Source organism: Pseudogymnoascus verrucosus (assembly GCF_001662655.1).
Source record: "Pseudogymnoascus verrucosus strain UAMH 10579 unplaced genomic scaffold scaffold_6, whole genome shotgun sequence".
Lineage (NCBI taxonomy): Eukaryota > Fungi > Ascomycota > Leotiomycetes > Thelebolales > Thelebolaceae > Pseudogymnoascus > Pseudogymnoascus verrucosus.
This window is the reverse complement of record NW_017263657.1, coordinates 575,133-598,094: the sequence shown is the minus strand read 5'-3', so window position 1 is coordinate 598,094 and position 22,962 is coordinate 575,133. Positions and strand designations below refer to the sequence as shown.

The 22,962-nt window shown below is 54.0% G+C and overlaps 9 protein-coding genes across 9 annotated transcripts; 5 read left to right on the top strand and 4 right to left on the bottom strand.

The window, feature by feature from the left end:
* Positions 1–241: 241 nt before the first annotated feature.
* On the top strand, positions 242–3,448 carry VE01_02190 (uncharacterized protein). Its single transcript, XM_018271701.2, has 2 exons — positions 242–1,840; positions 1,892–3,448. Exons 1-2 carry the CDS (start codon positions 708–710, stop codon positions 2,979–2,981), a joined length of 2,223 nt encoding a protein of 740 aa, XP_018133510.1. The 5' UTR covers positions 242–707; the 3' UTR covers positions 2,982–3,448.
* Positions 3,449–3,520: 72 nt separating this feature from the next.
* On the bottom strand, positions 3,521–7,532 carry VE01_02189 (uncharacterized protein). The gene is made up of 3 exons (XM_018271700.2): positions 6,256–7,532; positions 5,552–6,148; positions 3,521–5,481 (listed from the first exon to the last, which is right to left on the bottom strand). Exons 1-3 carry the CDS (start codon positions 6,613–6,615, stop codon positions 3,715–3,717), a joined length of 2,724 nt encoding a protein of 907 aa, XP_018133445.1. The 5' UTR covers positions 6,616–7,532; the 3' UTR covers positions 3,521–3,714.
* A 927-nt stretch (positions 7,533–8,459) lies between these two features.
* On the bottom strand, positions 8,460–10,568 carry MRL1 (Cation-independent mannose-6-phosphate receptor CI-MPR). The gene is made up of 3 exons (XM_018271699.2): positions 9,976–10,568; positions 9,378–9,921; positions 8,460–9,302 (listed from the first exon to the last, which is right to left on the bottom strand). Exons 1-3 carry the CDS (start codon positions 10,467–10,469, stop codon positions 9,138–9,140), a joined length of 1,203 nt encoding a protein of 400 aa, XP_018133444.2. The 5' UTR covers positions 10,470–10,568; the 3' UTR covers positions 8,460–9,137.
* Positions 10,569–10,691: 123 nt separating this feature from the next.
* ERG24 (erg24, C-14 sterol reductase) lies at positions 10,692–12,698 on the top strand. Its single transcript, XM_018271698.2, has 3 exons — positions 10,692–11,033; positions 11,089–11,387; positions 11,442–12,698. Exons 1-3 carry the CDS (start codon positions 10,963–10,965, stop codon positions 12,533–12,535), a joined length of 1,464 nt encoding a protein of 487 aa, XP_018133447.1. The 5' UTR covers positions 10,692–10,962; the 3' UTR covers positions 12,536–12,698.
* Positions 12,699–12,770: 72 nt separating this feature from the next.
* VE01_02186 (uncharacterized protein) lies at positions 12,771–16,375 on the bottom strand (the record flags this gene model as incomplete). The annotated part of the gene is made up of 3 exons (XM_018271697.2): positions 14,430–16,375; positions 13,833–14,379; positions 12,771–13,763 (listed from the first exon to the last, which is right to left on the bottom strand). Exons 1-3 carry the CDS (start codon positions 16,037–16,039, stop codon positions 12,771–12,773), a joined length of 3,150 nt encoding a protein of 1,049 aa, XP_018133446.1. The 5' UTR covers positions 16,040–16,375.
* On the top strand, positions 16,346–18,046 carry AIM18 (Altered inheritance of mitochondria protein 18 mitochondrial). The gene has a single exon (XM_018271696.2). The coding sequence runs from the start codon at positions 16,775–16,777 to the stop codon at positions 17,969–17,971; it is 1,197 nt and encodes a 398-aa protein (XP_018133449.1). The 5' UTR covers positions 16,346–16,774; the 3' UTR covers positions 17,972–18,046.
* Positions 18,037–18,982, bottom strand: VE01_02184 (uncharacterized protein). Its single transcript, XM_018271695.2, has 3 exons — positions 18,534–18,982; positions 18,376–18,474; positions 18,037–18,314 (listed from the first exon to the last, which is right to left on the bottom strand). Exons 1-3 carry the CDS (start codon positions 18,844–18,846, stop codon positions 18,157–18,159), a joined length of 570 nt encoding a protein of 189 aa, XP_018133448.2. The 5' UTR covers positions 18,847–18,982; the 3' UTR covers positions 18,037–18,156.
* Positions 18,983–19,092: 110 nt separating this feature from the next.
* Positions 19,093–20,622, top strand: RPL16B (ribosomal 60S subunit protein L16B). Its single transcript, XM_018271694.2, has 4 exons — positions 19,093–19,470; positions 19,581–19,716; positions 19,840–20,152; positions 20,230–20,622. The coding sequence occupies exons 1-4, from the start codon at positions 19,450–19,452 to the stop codon at positions 20,366–20,368; spliced, it is 609 nt and encodes a 202-aa protein (XP_018133451.1). The 5' UTR covers positions 19,093–19,449; the 3' UTR covers positions 20,369–20,622.
* VE01_02182 (uncharacterized protein) lies at positions 20,623–22,819 on the top strand. The gene is made up of 2 exons (XM_018271693.2): positions 20,623–22,381; positions 22,434–22,819. Exons 1-2 carry the CDS (start codon positions 20,965–20,967, stop codon positions 22,748–22,750), a joined length of 1,734 nt encoding a protein of 577 aa, XP_018133450.1. The 5' UTR covers positions 20,623–20,964; the 3' UTR covers positions 22,751–22,819.
* The last annotated feature ends 143 nt before the right edge of the window (positions 22,820–22,962 follow it).

The window sequence follows — 22,962 nt, the reverse complement described above, 5'->3', positions numbered from 1 at the left end:
GTCCTGTACTACAAAAATGACAGGACGAGGCTGCGAATACCCGTTGGAACCAATGTATGTCGCCCGCCGCCCGCTTCCAGCCTCGTCGGGATCTCCGTTAGATTGAAACGAAAACTGCCAATCATCAGAATTTAATTCCCGAGCCAACCAGGCGAATCACCTGAGAAAAAGTACGGAAAAGTACGAAAATACATGGAAATTTAATTTTTTTAGTTTCTCGCCATTAAAGAATACTTGTATAAACAATTCCCCATTTCTGACCGCCCTTACTTCTGAAGCCGATATCTATCTTCTGCATGATAATATCACTCCGTGGCAAACTTCTGATACCCAGTGTTTATTTACACTGTGATTCCTAAGTCTCCACCTAATTTTGTTATCTGTCGCCTCTATCTGTTATCCACAAATCCACAAGTGAATCCGTCGCGACTAGTCCAAACAGACGACTGTCCTTAAATCCAGCACTGGCCACCGACGGCCCATCTTCCCCATATTTCGCCAAAGAAGAAAGCAGAGCCTCGATCCCCTAATCTGCGACGGCGAACTTTCGAACTTGCCTCCTGGAGAATCTTCGCGAGAGCGTCGACCACGTCGCACCTTCCTCTTACGCTCCTCCTCCATCGTCGCTTCCTTAATAACAACAACAACCTCCACAACTTCCCCACGACCCACCCCCTGTGGATTCCCTCCGCGCGAAATCACCAACAATGGAGAAGTCGCAATCCACCCTCTACGTCGACGACGTCGACCAGGCCACAGAATCCTTCTACATCCCCTCCCACACCGACTCGGGTACCGGCGCGTACTCACATGCATACCCACCTGCCATCCGTCGCCAACGCCTACGCTCTCTCCCCCTCGGCCTCGGAGACGATGTAGCCGACCTCTTCCGCCGCTCCATGCACCTCGGCCCCTCCTCGCAAGACACCTTTATCGAGCGAGAGGACAAGGACAAGGGCAAGTCTTCCTCCTCCTCCACCACCGCCGCCGCGCCAACCGCAACCCTCAAACCCCCAAAGCCAGAAACCCGCATCCGTGGCCTCATCCGCCGCGCCTCCGTCTCCCTTCTCAACCACGCGAAGCCAAAGCCGCGTCGCGCCTCACACTCGCACGCCGACATGCCTTTCGAATCCGCAGGCGCGCGCCCCACGACCTCGGCGGGCGCGGCGTGGCATAAACTGAAGAGCGCGGCGAGCTTTAGACATACGAGGGCGGAGACGGTGGGGTATGGGTATAGGGGACATCATGAGGCGCTTCGGGCGTTTGATGATGTTGATGAGCCTATTCCTGGGCGGGGGAATGCGCCTCCTATTATACCGAGGAGGGGTGGTGGGGAGGCGGCGAGGGCGACGGCGGCGGCGCAGAATGAGATGTTGAGACGTAGGCAGATTGAGAAGGAGGTGTATTTGGATTGTGAGAGTGCAGTTGAGTTGGCGTTGCCGCTGTATGGTTTGCAGCAGCGCGATGTGGAGGAAGATGCTATTGTGCGGATTGATTTCGTGGGAAGTCTGCCGGAGGAGTTGGCGGTGCATATTCTGTCGATGCTGGATCATAGGGGACTGGCTCAGGCGTCGGAAGTGTCGAAGAGATGGTATCAGGTGGCTAATACCAACTACGTGTGGAAGGAGTCCTTCTATCGCGACAACTCGACTACGTTTGCCATGGGCAAACCAGTGAAACCTGGGACTGGCCTTGGTCTTCCGCCGACGCTACCAGAGAAGGAATGGAAGCAGGTGTACAAGGCGCGCCAGCAGCTGGAACGAAACTGGCGCGAGGGCGAGGCCTTAGCTGTCTACCTCCACGGGCACACCGACAGTATCTATTGCGTCCAATTCGATGAGTAAGTCCTCTCTACACCCTCTATCTATGCCCACAACCTAACCCCCCACAGACACAAAATCATCACCGGCTCCCGCGACAAAACCTTCCGCGTCTGGGACATCCACACCTACAAATGCCTCCTCGTCGTCGGCCCCCCCGCCATCACCTCCTCACCCACCCTCCTCACCACCGCCACCGGCGCCCCAACCCACTACGCCGAAGTCTCCGCCCCCCAACCCTCCACGGGCGTCCAATCCCTCTCCCCCTACACCACCGGGCACAGCACACCCCCCACCCTCTCCTACGCCACCCACCATGACGCCTCCATCCTCTGCCTCCAATACGACGCCTCCATCCTCGTCACCGGCTCCTCGGACGGGACCTGCATCATCCACTCCATCGCCGACTCCTACCGTCCCATCCGCCGCCTCCAGCACCACAGCGCCGCGGTGCTGAACCTGGCGTTCGACGATAAATACATCGTCACCTGCTCCAAAGACTGCACCATCGCCGTCTTCCACCGCGACACCGGCGCGCTCCATCGCCATCTACATGGACACACTGGCCCTGTTAACGCGGTGCAGCTGCGCGATAATGTAGTGGTGAGCTGCAGTGGCGATTTCAGCGTCAGGCTGTGGAATATCGAGACCGGCCGCTGCATCCGCGAATTCGCCGGTCACACCAAGGGCCTGGCCTGCTCGCAACTCAGCGATGACGGACGCCTCATCGCCTCAGCTGGTAACGACCAAGTCATCCGCATCTGGGACGCACACACCGGCGACTGCATCCGCACCATCGACGCGCACGAACTCCTCGTGCGATCCCTGCACATCGATTCCGTCTCCGGGCGTCTCATAAGCGGGAGCTACGACCACGGTATCAAGGTGTTTGATCTCGCGACTGGCGGGCTGCTGCTGGATTTCCCGAAGTGGCATGCTAGTTGGGTACTGGGGGCTAGGGGGGATTATAGGAGGATTGTGAGTACGGGACAGATTCCGAGGGTGTTGATTATGGATTTTGGGGGGGGAGTGGAGGGGGTGGATATGTTGGAGAGTGGAGCGCTGGTGGCGGAGGGGGAGGGGGCGAGAGAGGAGGTGGATGCGTGGGTTAAGAGGGATGAGGTGGAGAGGGAGGGGGGGTGGAGGGTGGAGTGTTGCTGAGTCTTGTTTTTGTTGAGTTTTGTGGTTTCTGTACGGAGTTGTTGGTGCTTTTGGGAGTTGGAGAATGGGGGATAGGTGTGTCTTTTTTTGGTGGTGGTGGGGGAGCAAGAGGCGTTTAAGGGGTGATTTAGTGTTATATGGGTGATCAGGTTAGCGGGAGTTTTTTGCTTTTACTTTTATTTTTTGTATTTCTTTTCTATCCTTTTTTCGTCTTCTATCTACCTCTCGAGAGACCTGGTGGCCTGGGATTTTATGGCTCAGGGACTGGGGAGGGGGTTACAGATAGAGGTCTTGCATGGCGTGGCTTAGCATCACAGACGGCATATAGCGCGAGGCGTGCGCGGGTTATAGACAAAACAGATAACAGACAGAGGCAGAGATACAGACATACAGACAAAATGAACAGACAGACAAGACAGACAGACAGATAGACAGAGCCTAAACAATACAAAAGACACTGGTACATCAAAAGACAAGACACAATGTGATAAATATAACTCGTCGAGCTCAATTTTTGTGTGCGTGTAGATACAGCGTTGTAGATACATGAACTTATGTGATATTATGAGCATACAGTGGTCTCTTTCCTCCCATCCCATCCCATCCGATTCATTTCCCAGACTCCCCCCTTTCCAAACTCCTCTTCCTCAACTCCCCTCCCTTAACTCCCCTCACGCCCAGACTTTTCATACACACACCCCCAACCAACGATGCCGGCACCATTTAGTTTTCCTCACATCGCAACAGCAACCCTACTCCCACCACCGTTCCCAGGAAAATCCTCAAGCTCAAAAAACACCCTCTCCTCCACCACCCCATCCAGTAGCGCACCTAGCGCTCCAACACCAAGCCCAAGCCCCCTCATCCTCCCCTCACCCTGTCTCCTCACCACCTCCCCACCAGAGATGCACTCGGGTGCAACATCCTCCTGCTCCTGCTCATGCGCTGTGCTTCCGCTCCACCTCCTCTCCCTTTCTGGCCTTGTCGCTGAGCTGGGGTTGGAGGGGGAGGTGATTTTGTAATCCGAGAAATCGTATGGTGTGTGTGATTGCGAGAGTGGCGAGGGTGGCGTGGTATCCGAGAAATCGTATCCGGAATGCGACCTCGACAGCGGTGAGGGAGGCGTGGTCGGGTTCTCGGACGACGACGACGACGAGGAGGTGGAGGGGGTGGAGTGGGAGCGGGTGTGAGAGTGGAAGTGCGAAGAAGGAGAAGATGGGGAAGATGGGGAAGAAGGAGAAGGGGTGATTTGGTTCAATTCAACCTGCTTCTTCCAGCATCCCATCTCCATCCCCCCATCATCTTCGTCTTCATCCTCATCTTCCTCTGCGGCGCTGGTGAAACTATTTTCCATGCTCGTTGAAGGGGTACGACTCGGTGTAGGCGCGGAGCTACGGCGCGGGTTGCGGCCGATAACACTTATCGCCCTCCCTAAACTGGCTGCCGAACTGAGCGAGCGCGCGAGAGTGGGGAGAGAGGCGCGGCGCGGGCGCGGGCGCGGGGAGGGGGGGGAGGAGGAGGCGGGGCGCGTGAGGAGGGTGTAGTCGATGTCTGGCTCGATTGGAGAGCTGGGGGTATGCGGAGTTGTGGGGGAAGAGGGGATAGAGGAGGATGAGAGAGAGAGGTGCAGGGTTTGTGTGCTTGATGGCGTGAGAGACGCGCGCGGTGAGCTAGCCCAGGGGAGGCGGGGGAGCGTGGCGCTGAGATGGTAGGGGACTGTGAGGGGTGTGCGGACAGCGGGGAGGATATCCGTAGCTGAGCGCAAGGTCTGGAGTGTGGCGTATATAAGAATCCAGCGGACTTTTCTGGCAGCCGCCGCCGGCACACGGGTTCGTTTATCCTCCTTAGTAGAAAGAATACACTCTATCTCGAACTCCCTAAACGCCTTCACCAGCGGCGCCTCCAACAGCGCAGGTTTATGGTGATTACTCGCCTTCGCCACAATCGAGAGCGCAAGCAGCCGCGAATCCGTCTTCGGCGACGCAGGACGGCTCCAGCTGAATGTGCGCGCCAGGTTCGGGGAGCGCAGGGAGTGCGTGCGGCTGGTGAGGGGGGAGGCGGAAGAGGAGGTGGGGAGGAGGGGAAGGGGGTGCAGGAAACTTTCGTAACCGAGGCGGGTGTCGAATGCTTGTACGGACTGCAGGACGCACACCCCGCCCTGGGCGGCGGCGGGACTGCAGTCCGTGGCTGTGAAGGACTCGTCGACGAGGTAGGCGTAGAGATCTTTGAACTCGGTGCGCATTCTCAGGAGGACCTGGTTGGAGAAACTGGGACTGCTGTGGGGGGCCGGTGGGTAGGAGCCCAGGGCGGAGATCCAGTAGGTGGTGAGGAAATCGCGGAAGCGGTCAAGATGGGTGCGGGAGGCGGCGGTGAGGCCGAGGTGGGTGGGGGAGAGCTCGTCGGCGAGGAAGGTGGAGAGGGAGAGGCTGGTGCGTGAGAGGCGGGAGTGGAGCTCGGCGTGGGCGTGGGTGAGGATGGAGCGGGTGGTGTCGGAGATGGACTGGATGGTGTTAGTATGTGCTACTTTGACTGTCGCCGTTTGAGTATCGCGGGTTGGGCGTGCTACAAACCTTGTATTCTGGGCTTTGGATGATCTCGTTGTGCATCCCCACCGCGTGGGCGAAGGCGTCGATGTAGAGATTCTCGAATTGGAAGTGCTCTGCGAAATGGAGGGTGGCGAGGGTATGGACTGGGCTGCCGCCGAAGTCTGCGTATCCTCCCTCCTCCATATAGTCGAGGATATCCTCCACATTATCCACGTTCAGTCCTCGGTACTCTCTCATGCTATTGAGCAGCCCCACCAATGCCTGCCCCAGACTCTCTCCCACGAGAGGCTTCCCGCATATCCACGCGAAGAAGTTCCGTGTAGCAGTACGGCACAGCAATTTCTGTTCTCCCTCCGCCGTCGGCGGTGGCGGAATGTATAAATCATATCTTCCCGATGTATATTCCTTGCTCGAGCGGCCCTTGACAAACTGCCTGTTCGAAGAGGGAAGGTAGGAGCCCGTGCTGCCAGCCAAAAAGCGTTCCAGCAAAGGAATGCAGTCCAAGCCGACTAGAAACTCGAGGGGGATGAGGAATGCCGGACCCCACATCGACGACGCCGTGGAGTCACGGGCATACAGATGGACGAGGCAGTTTCCGTCCGGGTACCACATCTCGGGATCCTGTGTTATGTTAGAAAAAATTAAGCTTATCGACCGCCGTGTCTCCGTCTCGTTTCCATTCCACGCTCAATTGCAACAGAGGAAAAAAAAATGCAGTGTATACGAACCATGCTTAATCCATCCCAGTTGGTGACCTCTTTAACAGTAGCCTCAAGCCTCTCCATGTTCCCCTTCGGGCCCGGCCCAGAAATCCTCACTCTCATAGCTGCGCGTCTTGATTTCCAGCGAGAAGGCCTACTCGTGAAGCGGCTGTAAATAGGAAGGAGGCCGGGACGGTTTGCAGAGCGTGGGCTTGAAGCCGAATATAACTGCGTGTGAGAAGAGACGGGGCTACCCAAGGCGAGCTGAGGTTTTGTCCTCCCCGTCGACTCATGACCACTAACACCACCATCACCACCAGGCGGCGACGTAATTAGGGGTGCTTCTGCGAGAGGAACCCCGACCTTCCGGGGGAGGGGTAGTGTCATGGGGGAGGGGGAGGGGGGAGGTTGGAATGAATGCGGGCGGTGGATGGCTGCGGTGTAGCACACCCTGATGGCCGCGAGCGATTGATATGTCTTACAGGATGCGAATCAAAGCACAGGGCCGGGCTATGCGATATGCAGGAGCAAAAACGAAAAGATTGATTGAATGATTGAACGATTGACTTTGAAAGGAAAGCCGGGTAAGGTAAGTAACAGGAAACGAAGGATGGAGGAAGGAGTCTGTTGCTGTTGTTCTCTTCAAAAAGATTGAATAATATAGAAAGAGCAATTGTGCATGAGGAGACTAAGTGTTGCTTTGCTTGCTCTGCTTCTCTCATGTTGTCACACACAGAGGGAGCTTACATCATAGGTTTTTTTTGGGCCTGTGAAGCTATCACCAACCTTAAGTGCTATCTCTGGTGTCTATATGTGGGTATCCCGGTGTAATTTCCCCAGGGATTGACCAGAGATGCCAGCACAGATAGGGTGCATATTGAAGATCCTCGTGAAAAATAGAGGAAAAGGCGGTTCGTCATTGGGGTAGATTTGAGAGAGAGTACTTACCTTACCCCTACAAAGCGTGCGTGTTGGGTGTGTAGAGTGTGTAGTATACAGGAATTGTTGTAGCTGTGGGTTTCAGCTGTTGGCAGCGAGTTGTCTCTCCCGAACGCGGATGTGTTGCCCTGTCAGCAGTCGTCGGCGAGCGGTGGTTGGTTGATGTCCGGAGACGGCCACCAGGAACCTGGCAGGTAGTAACTGGTTTTCACATAGAGACGGATCGGGAGCGCGCCACGTCGATTTCTAGTATGTGTCTAATGAAAATAGTAGTCAGGGATACGAAGTAGCTGATATGTACTGTTATTCGCAGTATTGGGTAGAAATGGTATAGTAAAGTCGAGGGCAAATAACCAAAATATGCGGCCTTATGAGGTATACTGTATACTGTATACTGTCTTCAAAATGTATGTGTGTATGCAGCCATGCAATGTGTGCATGTTTTGTATGCAGCCATGTCTTACTTTTACACTATCTGTATGGATTGTTTAGGCGGAAATGAGAAATATCTGCCAACGAACGCGGTGAAAGGCAGTGAGTGTGATATGTGTGATATTGCAGGGAGAGAGAAAGACGACGTGGCAATGAAAGTTTAAGATTTGATATATGCAGCTTTTAGTTCTGACTGACTGACTGACTGACCGACTGACCGACCGACTGACCGACTGACCGACTGACTGGGTGGCTGGCTGTATGCACAATTGTAGGGCACACCCTATTGCGGCGGTAAGGGTGGCTGTCGACGACACTGAATGACTCCTCCCTCTGCCTCTGTATCCTCTGTGTCCTCTGTGTCCTCCCCGTGATCTCTTCTCAGGCCTCAAAAGACCGAGTACAGAAGAGTACAATCTCACACAGCAGAGAACAACAGAAAAGCCAACATAGTACGCCCCGAGTACAACCATCTTTGTTGCCGGGTACACCGATCAAATTCAAGGTACTACCAAACCGACTATCGACGGGCCCATCGACGGCGACAATAAACGATGACGACAGTCAGTCCAGTCCGGCCGTGAACACTTCCCCCACCATAAACATAACACCTTATCGCCCAAATATTGGTGGCGATGTAACCAACACAGTTAGTATCCTCAAACTACCCCAAGTTAATCCCACTACTTCAAGTCAATCCCACCAAGTTACCACACACAAAACCCACGCACTACACCACATCCCCTCCCTCCCTCCACGACCTCGCCTTTCACATGAACAGCCGCAACCACCAACCCCCTTCGAGAGCCTCCCTCCGTCCTCCCCCCTCCCGCTTCGAGGCACCAACCCCGCAAGATAAGCTCATCATCGCCAGACCATTGCAAGTACCCAAAAAAAATCCTGTCCACTCACTTCCCCGCAAATCTTGCTTGTCCATGTCCCTCATGCCCCTCCCCCTTCCTGGTCGGTGGTGGTGGGGTTGGAAAGAGAGTGGTCTGGACGCGTTCAGTCGCCATCGCCTATCAGTGTGCGGCATTGGTATGTATGATGGCACTGGTTTGGATTCTATATCTGCAGCTGTTTCGGGACAAACTAACGATTGAATGGACGAATGGACGGATCCCAGCACTGCCGGGCCGTGGTTGTGATATTCTAAAATTCTAAACATAACATAACATAACATGCTGGAGTACTAGAAACACGCTGCTCGGCCATTGGCACGTAAGCTGGTGTCAGGAGATACTGACTCGACTCGACTCCTAGAAGAAGGGGTTAAACCGCTCGAAAAGAAAGGTCCTGATATATACATCCCCCACACGAGAAAGATCCATGATGAGGAAATAGATAAAAACGATGTGCCGTGCGTGCCACACCACAGAACAAGACACCTCGTATACACCCCCTCACATCCCGCCCCTCCACCATCTAACGCCAAGATATTCAGAACATATCAAAACATATCCGTCACCGCGGCTTCAACCGGGCCGCGGATCGTACTGTACTGTGCATACTGTACACATGTTCCCCCGCCCCCTCATCTAGTCATCCCACTCCTCATCCAGCTGGTCAATGAGTCTATTCTCATCATCCGGCCTCGCCATTCCGCGCGCCACACTCCCATTCCCCGATCCAGGTAAGGAATTATAGCCCCTCCTCCCCGGCAAACACCTCGCGCAACTGCTCGTAAAAATCGTAAAGAAATCCTATTTTCACACCCACAGTCAGCGTTACATCTCCCTTACACCCTCCCCTTCCCCCCCGGAATAGCTCGGACGAACCATAAAGAACCCCCCAATCCCCGCCCACATCGCATAATTCGGCAACTGCCTCCACCCCCTCGAGTGCTCCACGCTGCGATTATACATCACGCCCCCAATGAAGTACACCAGCACCGCAATGATCGCAATGATCCCAAACACCCCCGCGGGACCCAGGCCGGCTTGCACGGGCCCGAGACCGGGACACGCGGCCTCGGAGCGCATCTCGAAGAAGTAGGCGCATTCGTCCGGGTCGGTGCCGATGAAGGAGGCGACGGCGCTGGATTTGAGGGGGTCTTTTTCGCAGTGAAAGGAGATGAGGGTGGATTTGTGGCGTTTGGTGGGGACGGGCTTTTTGGGTTTCTTGGGCTTGTCTTCGTCTTCGTCGTCGTCATCGGAGGAGCCGACTACTTTGCCGTTGAGTGTTCGCGCGGGGTATCCGTCTTCGTCGAGCTCGTCGAGATCCTCCGAGGATCGAGATTCCACGGTGGATCCGCAGGGAGAGCCACCGGTGTATTGGAGCACCAACTTGCGTCCCCTAAACATGATACCAGAAGATTGTTCTCTGCACCATCATTAGCACACCCCTCCCATCCCCATCTCCCAACTCCAAACATACCCTATAGAGAACACCTTCCCATCCGCCTTATAAAACGCACTAACATTCCCCCACCTCGCCTCCTCCACCCCCACCACATCCTCAATCTCCTCCACGACAGGCGCACATACATTGATCGAGAAGTTCCCCTTATAATCGTGTCCCCTGCTCTGCCAACTATCCGTCTTCTCCTTCCCCAGCTTCTTCTTCGGGTCGTGCACCTTAACCGCCAGGGGCCGCAGATCGTAGAACCCGTTCGTGCTGGGCGACTTCGCGGTGCAGGGGATTACATCGGGCTTCTTCTCGTCGGAGGCTGCGGCTGTCAGAGGTGCGAGCAGCGCCAGCGCGGCAAGCAAGATGCTGGTGAGAGAGGGAGGATACATGGTGGCGTTCGTTTGACGTTTGGCGCGGGACAGACAGGTCTCTGGTAAAGCGCCTTGGCGCAAAGGGAAAGAGAGGTCGTTCGTATGATAGAATTGGTTTCGTGAAATAGACTCAGTTAAGTTGATGGACATGCAGTCGCTGAGTGATGACGAATATACGACGATGCGACGGCTTCGTTCGGAGAGCAGTTAATAGATTCCCATAGGGTCTACGTTGTTTACCACTCTAATACGTATCCCCCCGGATTCCTGATCTGGTTTAGCACCAGGTACACAAGCCTTGTCGTACTCGTAATTTAATCACGTGATTGATTTGGCCAAAGGAGTGAGTGAAAGAGCAACCAAGAGATTGCACGGACCATGACGCCAATCCCCCCCACGCGAATGCCGCTTCCGCCGCTTCTACACCCCTAAACTCGATCGATCCAATTGAGACTGATTGAATCCGAACACGAGCGGAAACACTTGTATCCGGGGGCGAAGCTATCTCAAACCTTCTTTTCGATCGATACCCTTTTTCACCTCTTTTTACTTATGTTTATATAAGGAGGGCGCATATATCCTGGGTTGACAACAATCTGCAAACGAGAGAGGAAGAACAGCGAGCCCCTTGTCAACTGCAACAATGGCCGGTTCGAAATCTAAAGCCCCCGTCGTGAAGGCGCAAGAGAAACATGGATATGAGTTCGCTGGACCGTAAGTAGATGACTATTATCCGATTCAATCTGCGTCGCATACTGATTTGGAATAGGCCCGGTGCATTCGCCATCTCGTTCCTCCTCCCGATCGTCGTCTACATCACGAATTTCGTCTGCAACGACATTTACGGATGCCCGATCCCCTCGGTGCTGGACCCCAAGACTTTGACCTGGGACAAGATCAAGACCGAGACTGGATGGCCAGGATGGAATGGCATTGTAAGCTTGGAGGCTACTGGCTGGGTGTTGGGATACTATTTCCTGAGCTTGGTGTTGCACAGGTTCCTTCCGGGACAAATCGTCGAGGGAACTGAACTCGCTATTGGGGGGCGCTTGAAGTATAAGTTCAACAGTGAGTATTCTCCTGACATACACCTTATAGCTATCCATTGCTAACCCACTCCAGCTCTCTCCTCCTCCATATTCACCGTTGTCCTCCTCCTCGCCGGTACCATCGCGCAAGGCGCCGACTTCCCAGTTTGGACCTACATCTGGGACAACTACACCCAAATCGTCACCGCCAACATGCTCATCGCCTTCACCCTCGCAACCTTCGTCTACATCCGCAGCTTCAGCGTCAAGCCCGGCAACAAAGACATGCGCGAGCTCGCCGCCGGCGGCCACTCCGGCAACATGCTATATGACTGGTTCATCGGTCGGGAACTCAACCCCCGCGTCACCCTCCCCATCTTCGGCGAGATCGACATCAAAGTCTTCTGCGAGCTGCGCCCCGGACTCTTCGGCTGGATCGTCCTCGACGTCGCCTTCATCGCGCACCAGTACAAGACCTACGGCTACGTCACCGACTCCATCATCCTCATCACCCTCTTCCAGGCCCTCTACGTCTTCGACTCCTTCTACATGGAACCCTCCATGCTGACCACCATGGACATCACCACCGACGGCTTCGGATTCATGCTCTCCTTCGGCGACCTCGCTTGGGTTCCCTTCATCTACAGTCTGCAAGCGCGCTATCTCGCCGTCTACCCCCTCACCCTCGGCCTCTCCGGCAACGCCGGCGTCCTCGCCATCCTGAGTCTGGGGTACTACATCTTCCGCAGCGCGAACAACCAGAAGAACCGCTTCCGCACCGACCCATCCGACCCGCGCATCGCGCATCTCAAGTACATGGAGACGGCGTCGGGCTCTAAACTCATCATCTCCGGATGGTGGGGAACGGCGCGCCACATCAACTACCTTGGCGACTGGATCATGTCCTGGGCATTCTGTCTGCCGACAGGTGTAGCGGGGTACCTTGTGCAGCAAGGCCCGGCGCTGTTGGATGGCGAGACGGGATTCTCGCGTGGGGAGGATAGGGTTGTGCAGGGGGGTGCGAGGGGGTGGGGAATGGCGATTTCGTATTTTTACGTGATTTACTTCGCGATTCTGCTCATTCACCGTGAGAGACGCGATGAGACCAAGTGTATGAGGAAGTATGGGAAGGATTGGGAGGAGTATAAGAAGATTGTGCCGTGGAGGATTATTCCGGGCATTTACTAGGGAGCTGAGCTATGACGTGTGTCTGGTGGAAGGGGGTTTAATGGAGGGGGATGTGTATATAGTAATTGGGGTGGGATATTGCATTTGCAGGTTAATAATGGGGGGATAGCATAAATCGGGTATGGTAAGAGACGTATCAAAAACAATAATAAATTATTACCACAGACACACATTTCATCTCGGAATTCCCACTGAAATCTCAGTATCTACTCACTCAAACACCCCCCCTCACCACCTAAACATTAAACGCCTTACTCCCCTCCACCAACCCATCACTCATCTTACTAACCCCCACCCACCCCGGCACAAACGCCACCACCTCATCCAGCGCCGGTATAACCCCCGGCGTATTAAAATCCGCCCACAAACACACAACCCTACCCTCCATCCCCTCCTCCCCCACCCTCCTCCCCTCACTAGCCCCCCACTCAACCTCAACCTCCCATTCCCCCTCCCACTCCCTCTTCCACAACTTCACCTCCCCGCTCCCCACCTCCTGCGGCACCGCATCGAACCTCGCATCCGTCCCCGCCCCCGTGACCTTGACAGCTTTAACAGGGCGCGCAAAGCGAATAGCGCACGCTCGTGTGTTAGCTCCCGAGACTCGGAAAGTCGCCCGATTAGTCCCGCGCTCCCGAGTCGCGGTGTAAGACAGCCAGTCTTTATACGATTTCTCCGGCGGCACGCCCTCCACCCCCGGGACAACCTTGGGGGGAATACCGGTGTATGAGCAGAATTTTACGCCGGCGCGGAGGGGGCGAGTGGTGCATTCTATGTGCTGCCCCGACGCGGATGGGATGTCAGTAATGAGTTTCCTAACGAAAGTTTCGAGGCCGGAGATGGTGACGAGGTTGGTGCCGGTGTCGAGGTCGATGGTTTGTTGGAAGTAGGCTTTATACCTGTTCTCTGAGGAGAAGGGGAAAGCAGTTAAATTATAGATTAACGTCCCTGTGAAGAGGAGGAAGAGGAAGGTGGGGAGGTGGTGCGTGAATCGGTGTAAGGTAGGGGTGAGAGGGAGGAGGACGAGTGTGGAGAAGGTGGTGAGAAGAATGTAGGGAACTAGGAGCGCGGAGCCGTCGGGGCCGGTTTGGCCAGTGGCGGTGACGACGAGGAGACCGATTTGGCCGAGGAGGATGAGGGTGAGGGGGGCGAGGAGGAGGAGTTGGATGGTCCATGTCCAACGGGGGAGTTTGCCGGACCAGGATTGTTCGTGCCCGTAGGGTTCGGACTGGGGGGTGTTAGTATATTTCGCCAGGGGAGTTTTTTTGGGAAGGGGAAGGAGAAAGAGGGGGCTTACCTCTCCAGTGATACTATCGCTAGACCCGTCGTGGGCTCTGACACGACGGAATGAGCGGCGGGCGTAGTTGGCGAATGTGGTGGTGCGGGATCTCCTTGTGCCGTCGCCGCCGAAGAGGGGTGTTGATTCAGTTGGCTCCTGCTCCTCGGCTTCATCAGCTGGTGCTTCGGCAGATTCCGGTCCTGCGTTCTCATCCCCTGTGGGCGCAATAAGGGCATCAAAGTCCGGTAACGCGCTGATGCTCTCCACAGCCTCATCTTGAGCGTGCACGTTCGCTGCGAACTGTGTTTTTGTGGGTAGAGCGAATAATTCGAGGAGACTGATTGCGAGGGCGAAGAAGATTGCGATTTCGTAGAATACGAAGTAGTACCCCGAGGCGATTTTGAAGCGGTCTTCTAGGACTGTTACGGCGACGAGGATGATCCAACCGAGGATGAACATCCAGAAGTAGGCGTATGTGCGGTGTAAGGCGGATGGGCGGACGAAATCGGCGCCGCGCATTATGAACCAGAAGACGCAGAAGTTGAGTGTTAGAGCCATGGTCCATCTGGTAAAGTCAGTGTCTATTTATTGTTTCAAATGGCAAATGGTACTCACACTGAGTATTGGCTGCTGTAGATAATCAACGGATTAACCTTCACAATGAGCATCCCAGACCCAACAGTCAGCGCCGTCGCTGGGATAAAAGTCAGTGGCCAACGGAAGGCACCCCTCCAGCCATTGAGAGGAACATCTGCCTCACCGCTTCCACCCCGAGACGGGACCGAGGACGAAAACAAGTAAAACTTATCCTCTTTAATAAGAAGGTAAATAATCAGCATGATAGCCAATGGGCAGGCAATGAGGAAAGTCAGTGACCAAGCGAACAAAGTGCGTAGACCAAAAACCGCAAATCCCTTGCCGAATAAGTCGAACCAGACTCCATCACTACCCTTCCCATTCTTGACTTTACCCCAAGCATTGTCACCTCGGGGGCCGTTGAAAGTGCCACTAGTATCAGACGACAACGCCTCGACAGTGCTAACAGAAGTTGACAACATGTGCCAAATGCTGTCGCGGCTGGTATGCCTGGCATTATCCTGGTTTGTGTGGTAACGAGCGCGTGGAGTCCAGAACGACACATCAAGTCCTCGGAGACCTAGGATATCTTCGAAAACAACATAATCAGTTTGACTGCGGATCATCCCTTGCTTAAACCCATCGCCGCCAACAACACTCCCAAACGGATGCGAGCTCTTAGCATACGCCCTTGTAACCTCAGTATCCGTGCTACGGAACAGAACCGCACGACCACCAGCACCGGCGCCCTCGAGATTCAAAAACGTGTGAGTGAAGAGAGACATCGGGTGCTGGGTATACGCTCTAGCGCCATTGAGGAAATCCTCCTCGCCATTGTTGAGGAGCGCCACAATCCCCTTCTTTGGTTGTCTTCCAGTCGAGGTAAAGTAGCGGATCAGCTGGAGAACAGTAACAACTCCGACACCATCATCAGTTGCGCCGAAACCAGTCGAGACACTGTCGTAATGGGCGTTGATGAGGATGCCTCCCTGGCCGTGGGTGTTCCTCACGTGTAAGCTTGACTTCCACCATTCGCCTTCTTCATCTTCTGTGCCGCGAATGTAGACAATGATGTTTGTACCTTCAAAGTAGACAGTCTGTCCTGGCAGTCGGCCTTTGCCATCTGCCCCAATTGCTCCAAGTCCAGAGCATGTGACATTAGACTGCAAGTCATTGAAGATCGTAACCAGGGGCGAGGCATCTCGCTTCCTAAGCTCATCCTCCTCCTTTATCTCCCCATTCGTCTCAACCCCAATAAACCCAGGAAACGGCGCCTCTCCGACCTTGCCAGCCTCCTGTTCCCCTCCATCAACCTGTCCAATATCCTGCGGCGAAATCGGAATATGCCCATTCTCACTAGACCAGCTCACCCCGTTACTCCCCAATATCCCCTCCACCCTCCTCAACAACCAATCGTGCACCTCATCATTCCTTCGACTCGCATACGGATGATACGCCTTCGTCAACTCCGCCAGGTCCAGCCACGCCTCGCTGATGTTGAGGCCGCTGGGTAGTGCGTCGTCTGATGGCGCGGGGGGGACGACTTCGTGGATGACGAGGAGGGGTATCGCGATTGAGAGGTAGATGATCGCTGTAATGAGCATCACAGACATCGGGCTGGAGCTCAGCTGGCGCAGAATGTGCGCCATGGTCGCGGCTTTTGGCGACGGGTTGGCGCGGCTCTAGGCTTTGGTGGGGCGATTCATAGACGGTGAGTTTGGATTCTTGGCCAGATAGAATGGGATTGTGTAAAGATGTAAGGGGCCCTCCTAAGTATGTATGTTGGGCGGCGGTTGGTAGCCAGCTCTTCGTCGTCGTCGTTTGTCGGGGTGTTGACGTTAACCCGGATGGACTTAGTATAGCTCTGGAGCTTGGACTTTCCGAGGCTGCCGTGAGGGGTTACAGAGGGTGTGGCTAGCTGAGGTGAGACATGTTTGGTAGTAACACGATTTTTATAACAATTGTACAGATGCGTCTTATTCGATTCTTTATTAATTGTTAGGAATATAAATGCTTTGTGAATTTGGTAGTTGTACGGAAGCAATAGTTGCGTGAAGCAGCATTGTACCACTCGTTCAATTGACACCATTGTTTTCTCCATAAACGCCATTGTAATTACATAAACTGAGAAGGGAAACTTCAGAATCCCATAACCAGCCAATTTCTTAAATCTATAGCTAACTAATACTCTTTTAGCACGGAGAGGTCGCGTCCTCGATATATCTTGATACACATGCCATCAAGGTGCATATCTCTGTGGCGTTCTCGATGACGTTCTCCCCGCGTTCATCAACCGAGCACTGACCTCCTCTAAAAACCAAGCTTCTCGTCTCCTTACCTACCGCCAACCGCCATTCCGGCATCACAACCCAAACCACACAACAATGAGCCTCCTAAACCGCACCGCGCGCTGCGCGCGCACACTCCCCAACCTCTCCGGCCCCCCCTCGCGGCTCCAATGCCTCCTCCGCTCCCCCGCCGCGCACCCGCCATCACGTCATCTCCAGCGCCGCGCCATCAACTCCTCTCCCTCGCCCAGCTCCCACGAGCCCTCCACCGAAGAGCACAAGCGCCTCCGCGAGGCCGCCGAGGAGCGGAGACAGTACTACAAGCGCCGCAGCATCTACAACGGCATTGGGTTCGTGACGGGCATGATCGCGATCTGGGTGATCGCGACGTCCGTCGACCTTCCGAAGCCGACGAAGCTCGATTCGAAGCCCTATGATGCGCGGATGCATGATCCGCTGATCGTGGTGGGCACGGAGCGCAAGGCGGTGGTGCAGAAGATGGGGGAGGAGGCGGAGGAGAACACGGATACGGTTGAGACGGGGACGAGTACGGTGCCGACTTTTCCGAGGCTGATGCAGTTTGATGATGAGAAGATCAGTGAGAATGCGCAGGGGGAGGTGGCGAGTCCGACGGAGTATCAGCTTATGGGGTTGGGGATACGGAAGGTTTCGTTCTTGAGCATTCAGGTGTATGTGGTGGGGATGTATGTGGCGACGGATGATATTGCTCAGCTGCAGCGCACTCTGGTTAAGAGGATTGACCCCATTGCAACGACGCTCGTGGCGGGGGAGAAGGATACCCTGAAGGAGAGGTTGATGGATCCGGAGGCGGGAGAGGAAGTGTGGAACCACATCTTGTCTTCCACGAAAGTGCGGACGCTGTTCCGCATTGTGCCGGTTAGAGACACAGATTTTGGACACATGAGAGATGCGTACGTACGCGCCGTGACGGCGCAGGCAAGGAAGCACCCTGAAGAGTTTGGCGACGACAAGTTTGGACAATCGGTTGCTGAGTTGAAGGCTATGTTTGGACACGGCAATGTGCCGAAAGGAAGGGAGCTGGTGCTTGCAAGGAACGGAAAGGGTGCTTTGGCGGCGTGGTTCGATGATGGCAAGGCTGGACCGCAGCGATTGGGAGAAGTGGATGACGAGAGGATATCCAGGGCGCTTTGGTTACATTACCTTGCTGGCGCCCATGTAGCCAGCGAGGCGGCGAGGAAGAGCATCGTGGAGGGGATTATGGAGTTTGTAGAGAGGCCGGTTGGGACCGTTGCCGCCCAGGTTCATGTCTAAATATATGTATAACAGGTAGTTGCAGATGCTGCGCATTCTCATCGATTGGCAGTTGTAATTCTATTTCCCACTCTCTATAACCAAGTTCTCTAAGTCTACAATTTGTGCATGCACCTCTGTCCGTTGTGAGCACTGCGCCCTCTCTCAGGCTGTCATGTGCCAGTATCTGAGCCTTCCAAATACGCTCAGAGAGCTCCAGCTTCCTTCAGGAGGTTTGTCAGCTGCGACTTCTTCTCTTGCAGGTCGCTGTTTCCTCCGATGTGCTTCTTGTTGATGAAGATGTTTGGGACCGAGGTCTGGCCGGTCATCTCACCGAGGGCAGCCTGGATAGCAGATCCATCCTCTGTACGCCAGTGTCAGCTGAGTGTCTTTATCCATTATATATAGTAGTTGCGACGACTTACCGACTTGGTCAAGTTCAATCGAGTAGAACTTGGCGCCCTTCTCGTTCAAGAGCGCCTTGGTAGCCTTGCAGTATGGGCAGTATGACTTGCTGAAGACGGCTGGTTGAAGTGTCAGAAAGATGCAGGGCGGGTTTAGTGCTGACGGTGTTTAAACTCACCCACAGGGTTCTCGTCGATGATGGCCTGCACCTTGGTCTTTGCTGCTGCTGCCATTTCTAGTTGAGCTGGGCTCGCGGAAAACAGTCTACGTAGGAACGACAGGTTGGGCGAATAGATGGGAGTTGTTGAGGTAGTGAAGGTGTGCGATTTATAAGTGTAAGGACGATGTTGATGATGTTGGGTATAGGATACGACGCGGGGAAGGACTCTATTTATCGTAAGTCGTCGACTCGGGGTTTGTAACATTGGTAGTGGTGGTGATAGTAGTACAAGGGCTCTCGGTGACGCCATGAGGGGGGAAAATAGGGACATGGAACACACTGGGAATCTAGAATAGCGCCTGCCAAATCAGTTTACAAATCGCTGATTAGCGGACGAGGCTGGACCGCTGGACCGTGCTAATCCACCGGACTTTCTGGTTGCATTACTGTACAGTACATTCCAGATTACAGTAGTACGGATTACGGTAGCAGCACATGATTGTACTACGGTAGACTACAAGAACGGAATCTGTCGGCAATCGAATCTCAAAGTTCCCGATGGTCCTCGGATGGTTTCAAGATGATACAGCTGGAATTTTTATGAATTCTTTATTCCTGAATTTTCGGGGTTCAAAAGCTTAGTCATGCGTTAGTCACGTTTTTGGTGTTCCTAAATGCTATGCTTAGTCATCTTTCTCGTGGTTTGCCCGCTTCCTGCCAAAATCTGCGTTCCCTTCCATTTTAGCGGGGTTGAAGCCCTATGCGGCTCTGCGCGTAATTTGTGCGCTAGCATTATTCGAACACTCTGAGTGCCTCACGATTGATTTTGGGACCGAGCCGACAACCACGACAAATCGCCATTTCCTCCACCAACACGACGGTAGAGGATTCCGACAATTCCGACGTAGTCTTCTTTACCTAAAGGCAGGACAAGATGTCGACTTTCGAGCAAGTCGTGAGTCATCACCTCGCCGTTCCAGCCTCGCGATCTATTCAAAGATGCGACTTCACAACTTGGCTGGACACACATATGAAGAGAGACGGGAGCTGACGGGAATATCACAGATCACCATTGATGGCAAGGGCCACCTTCTCGGTCGCCTGGCCTCGACCGTTGCTAAGCAGCTCCTCGAGGGACAGAAGATCGTTGTTGTGCGCTGCGAGGCCCTCAACATCTCTGGAGAGTTCTTCCGTGCGAAGCGTACGTACCACCACCTTGAATCTACGAATGCAGACCTTCCTTGAAACGAGAGGAGTGGGAACGATTGGCAGACGAACTTGTTGGAATCACAGAAACCGAATGCTGACGAATCTCCGTTTATAGTAAAGTACCACGCCTACCTCCGCAAGATGACCCGCTACAACCCAACCCGTGGTGGTCCATTCCATTTCCGCGCCCCATCCCGCATCTTCTACAAGACCGTCCGTGGTATGATCCCACACAAGACTGCCCGTGGTGCTGCCGCCATGGAGCGCCTGAAGGTCTTCGAGGGTGTCCCAGCCCCATACGACAAGGTCAAGCGCATGGTTGTCCCCCAGGCCCTCCGTGTCCTCAGACTTAAGCCCGGACGCAAGTACTGCACTGTTGGCCGCCTGTCCCACGAGGTCGGCTGGAAGTACCAGGATGTTGTTGCCAGGTATGTGAAACTCCGGTCTTGAGCAGAAACTCAAGTCCCACGAAATACGACTGAACAATAACTAACAAAATCCATAGGCTCGAGGAGAGACGTAAGGTTAAGGGATCGGCATACTACGAGCGCAAGAAGGCTGCGAGGAGACAACTCGCCGAGGCCCAGAAGAGCGCAAAGGTCGACACCAAGACCCAGGAGCAACTTGCGTCGTTCGGATACTAAACGTCAAAACTCAATCGATTCGCGATATAATGGGTATTGAGGTTGGGGTCTGGGCTGTTCTTGTTTCTTTTTCACTGGCAATACCTTGTCGGCCCTATTACTGGGTAGACCCAAGGCTGATTCAATATCATACAATGCACGGACTGGGAGATTGCCGCATCGGAAAAGAGCGCTGATGAAGGAGGGAACTCACGGGTGTACAGTCTATGAATACTGGCATGCTGCTCCATAGAGAAATGGAAAAATCTCAAAGATGCTGCGAAGTCCTATTATAATGTTCCTTGTGCTATCGTAAAACTGAATGTTTCTTATCCGATTTAAGGGTCCTTCCATTACCCCGATACCGACATCGGTGGGTTTCCAGACCGCACAACACCATATCGTGAATCGGATCGGCCATCTTGCCACCGACGGTACCCCCATACCCGAGGCAAGGCTGTCCCACCAACCCCACGTTTACCCCAGACTACGGCTTATAAGAAGCTTTCCATTGCCGTTTCCCTTGGATCTTATAGCTTACATTATTATTTGAAACGTAAGCCTCTTGCCATGATATCTACGTTATATACAACGGCCCTCATATCACACCACACGCAATGTCGGGCGCCCCATCCCGCCTCCAGAAGCTGGCAGCACACTTCCTCCCTTCAAGAGCCCAGGAGACCTTCACACACCGTCTCAACCACCACGAGCTCTCCCCCACATTATTCCTCGAGCGCGCTGCCCAGATCGAGCCCAATGCCGAAGCCATCCACCACACCACCGCCAACAACGTCGTCCTAAGGCGGACGTACCAAGAATTCGCCGATCGCTCCCGCGGCTTCGCATACTACCTCCTCAAGAAGCAGTACAAGCGGGTTGGCATCCTCTGCCCCAACACACCCGCTTTCCTCGAGAGTATATTTGGGATTGGCGCTGCGGGCGCAGTCAACGTCGGCGTCAATTATAGGCTTAAGAGCGAGGATATAGCGTACATCTTCAACCACGCGGAGGTTGAGGTTATCATCGTGGATGCGGAGTACTTGCACCTGCTGGATAGGTTCAAGGAGCTATACCCACAAATACCATTTATCATCGACACAGACACAGATGCAGTGGAGGGAGAGCTAAGTGGGCCATTCGATGCCGCGGTCTTGGAAGGCTTGAGTTATGACAAGGAAACCGGTGGCAATGGCTGGGCGGGTCTAAAGTCACAGTGTGACGACGAGCAAGCCACCATTGCATTGGCTTATACCTCTGGAACGACGGCTAAGCCAAAGGGTGTGGTATACAACCACCGCGGTGCATACCTAGCTGCTTTGGCTAATGTCGTTGAGTCGGGGCTTAACTATCATACTGGGCGCTGTGGATACCTCTGGACGCTCCCCATGTTCCATGCTATGGGGTGGACATTCCCCTGGGCCGTGACTGCCGTAAGAGGGACGCATTATTGCATGCGTAAGATCGATTACCCGGCGATTTGGCACCTCCTGAAAACTGAGAATGTGACGCATTTCAATGCGGCACCGACTGTGAATACGCTTCTCTGCGCGTCTCCAGAGGCAGAGAGGTTAGAGAAGCCGGTGAGGGTCACAGTGGCTGCGAGCCCGCCGACGGCACATCTGTTCAAGACGATGGAATCATTGAACCTTATGCCGGTCCACGTGTATGGCTTGACGGAAACGTACGGCCCGATCACTAAGGGGTATCATATGCCGGCATGGGAGAACTTGCCTGGAAATGAGAAGTATGATAAGATGGCGAGACAGGGCCATGGTGCTATTACCACATTACCATGCCGTGTTATCAAGACTGAGCAGGCACCGGGAGTCATCGTTGATGTGAAAAAGGATGGAAAGGAGATTGGTGAAATTGTGTTCCTTGGCAATATCTGCGCAAAGGAGTATTACAAGGACCCAGAGGCTACGAAGAAGATGTTCGATGGCGGCGTATTGCATTCGGGGGATTTGGCTGTCTGGCATGCAGATGGGGCTATTCAGATCTTGGATAGGGCAAAGGATATTATCATTAGTGGTGAGCACCCCTTCTTTTCCATCAAGCCAAGACTATTACTAACAGAACTCAGGTGGCGAGAACATCTCGTCCGTATCTCTTGAGGGTATGCTAGTTCAACATCCGGATGTCCTTGAAGCTGGTGTGGTGGCGGTACCTGATTCGCACTGGGGCGAGCGGCCAAAGGCCTTTGTCACTGTAAAGCAAGGGAAGACACTCAAGGGAGAGGATGTTATCCAGTGGGCAAAGCATAAGAGCGATATCAGCAAGTTTATGGTCCCTAGGGAGGTGGAAATCGTGGCAGAACTGCCAAAGACCAGCACAGGGAAAGTGAAGAAGAATGTGCTCAGGATCTGGGCAAAGGGTACAGATAGGAGTACCGATTTATAAAAAATAAATAAAATAAAGAGATTATAAAGCCATCCAGTACATTCCTGTAAAAACAAAAGAATTAATGAGATTATAAAGCCATTCGCTTTAATCCTCACTCGTCGAACAGCTGACGCTATTTTTGGCTTTAGTGTTAGGCTTGGTAAACCCATGGTATCGTCACGTGGGCCCTGACGTGGGGGGGCTGACCTAACCGAAACTCTGATTCCCTC

Coding starts and splice junctions, on each gene's coding strand:
- VE01_02190 (XM_018271701.2), top strand. CDS start 708: ATGGAGAAGTCGCAATCCACCCTCTACGTCGACGACGTCGACCAGGCC. Junction 1,841..1,891: donor TATTGCGTCCAATTCGATGA/GTAAGTCCTCTC, acceptor AACCCCCCACAG/ACACAAAATCATCACCGGCT.
- VE01_02189 (XM_018271700.2), bottom strand. CDS start 6,615: ATGACACTACCCCTCCCCCGGAAGGTCGGGGTTCCTCTCGCAGAAGCA. Junction 6,149..6,255: donor ACTGGGATGGATTAAGCATG/GTTCGTATACAC, acceptor AACATAACACAG/GATCCCGAGATGTGGTACCC. Junction 5,482..5,551: donor TCCAAAGCCCAGAATACAAG/GTTTGTAGCACG, acceptor AACACCATCCAG/TCCATCTCCGACACCACCCG.
- MRL1 (XM_018271699.2), bottom strand. CDS start 10,469: ATGTCCATCAACTTAACTGAGTCTATTTCACGAAACCAATTCTATCAT. Junction 9,922..9,975: donor GGGAAGGTGTTCTCTATAGG/GTATGTTTGGAG, acceptor ATGATGGTGCAG/AGAACAATCTTCTGGTATCA. Junction 9,303..9,377: donor GGATTGGGGGGTTCTTTATG/GTTCGTCCGAGC, acceptor GTGTGAAAATAG/GATTTCTTTACGATTTTTAC.
- ERG24 (XM_018271698.2), top strand. CDS start 10,963: ATGGCCGGTTCGAAATCTAAAGCCCCCGTCGTGAAGGCGCAAGAGAAA. Junction 11,034..11,088: donor GGATATGAGTTCGCTGGACC/GTAAGTAGATGA, acceptor GATTTGGAATAG/GCCCGGTGCATTCGCCATCT. Junction 11,388..11,441: donor CTTGAAGTATAAGTTCAACA/GTGAGTATTCTC, acceptor AACCCACTCCAG/CTCTCTCCTCCTCCATATTC.
- AIM18 (XM_018271696.2), top strand. CDS start 16,775: ATGAGCCTCCTAAACCGCACCGCGCGCTGCGCGCGCACACTCCCCAAC.
- VE01_02184 (XM_018271695.2), bottom strand. CDS start 18,846: ATGTCCCTATTTTCCCCCCTCATGGCGTCACCGAGAGCCCTTGTACTA. Junction 18,475..18,533: donor CATCGACGAGAACCCTGTGG/GTGAGTTTAAAC, acceptor CACTTCAACCAG/CCGTCTTCAGCAAGTCATAC. Junction 18,315..18,375: donor GATTGAACTTGACCAAGTCG/GTAAGTCGTCGC, acceptor ACTGGCGTACAG/AGGATGGATCTGCTATCCAG.
- RPL16B (XM_018271694.2), top strand. CDS start 19,450: ATGTCGACTTTCGAGCAAGTC. Junction 19,471..19,580: donor TGTCGACTTTCGAGCAAGTC/GTGAGTCATCAC, acceptor GGAATATCACAG/ATCACCATTGATGGCAAGGG. Junction 19,717..19,839: donor AGAGTTCTTCCGTGCGAAGC/GTACGTACCACC, acceptor CTCCGTTTATAG/TAAAGTACCACGCCTACCTC.
- VE01_02182 (XM_018271693.2), top strand. CDS start 20,965: ATGTCGGGCGCCCCATCCCGCCTCCAGAAGCTGGCAGCACACTTCCTC. Junction 22,382..22,433: donor AAAGGATATTATCATTAGTG/GTGAGCACCCCT, acceptor AACAGAACTCAG/GTGGCGAGAACATCTCGTCC.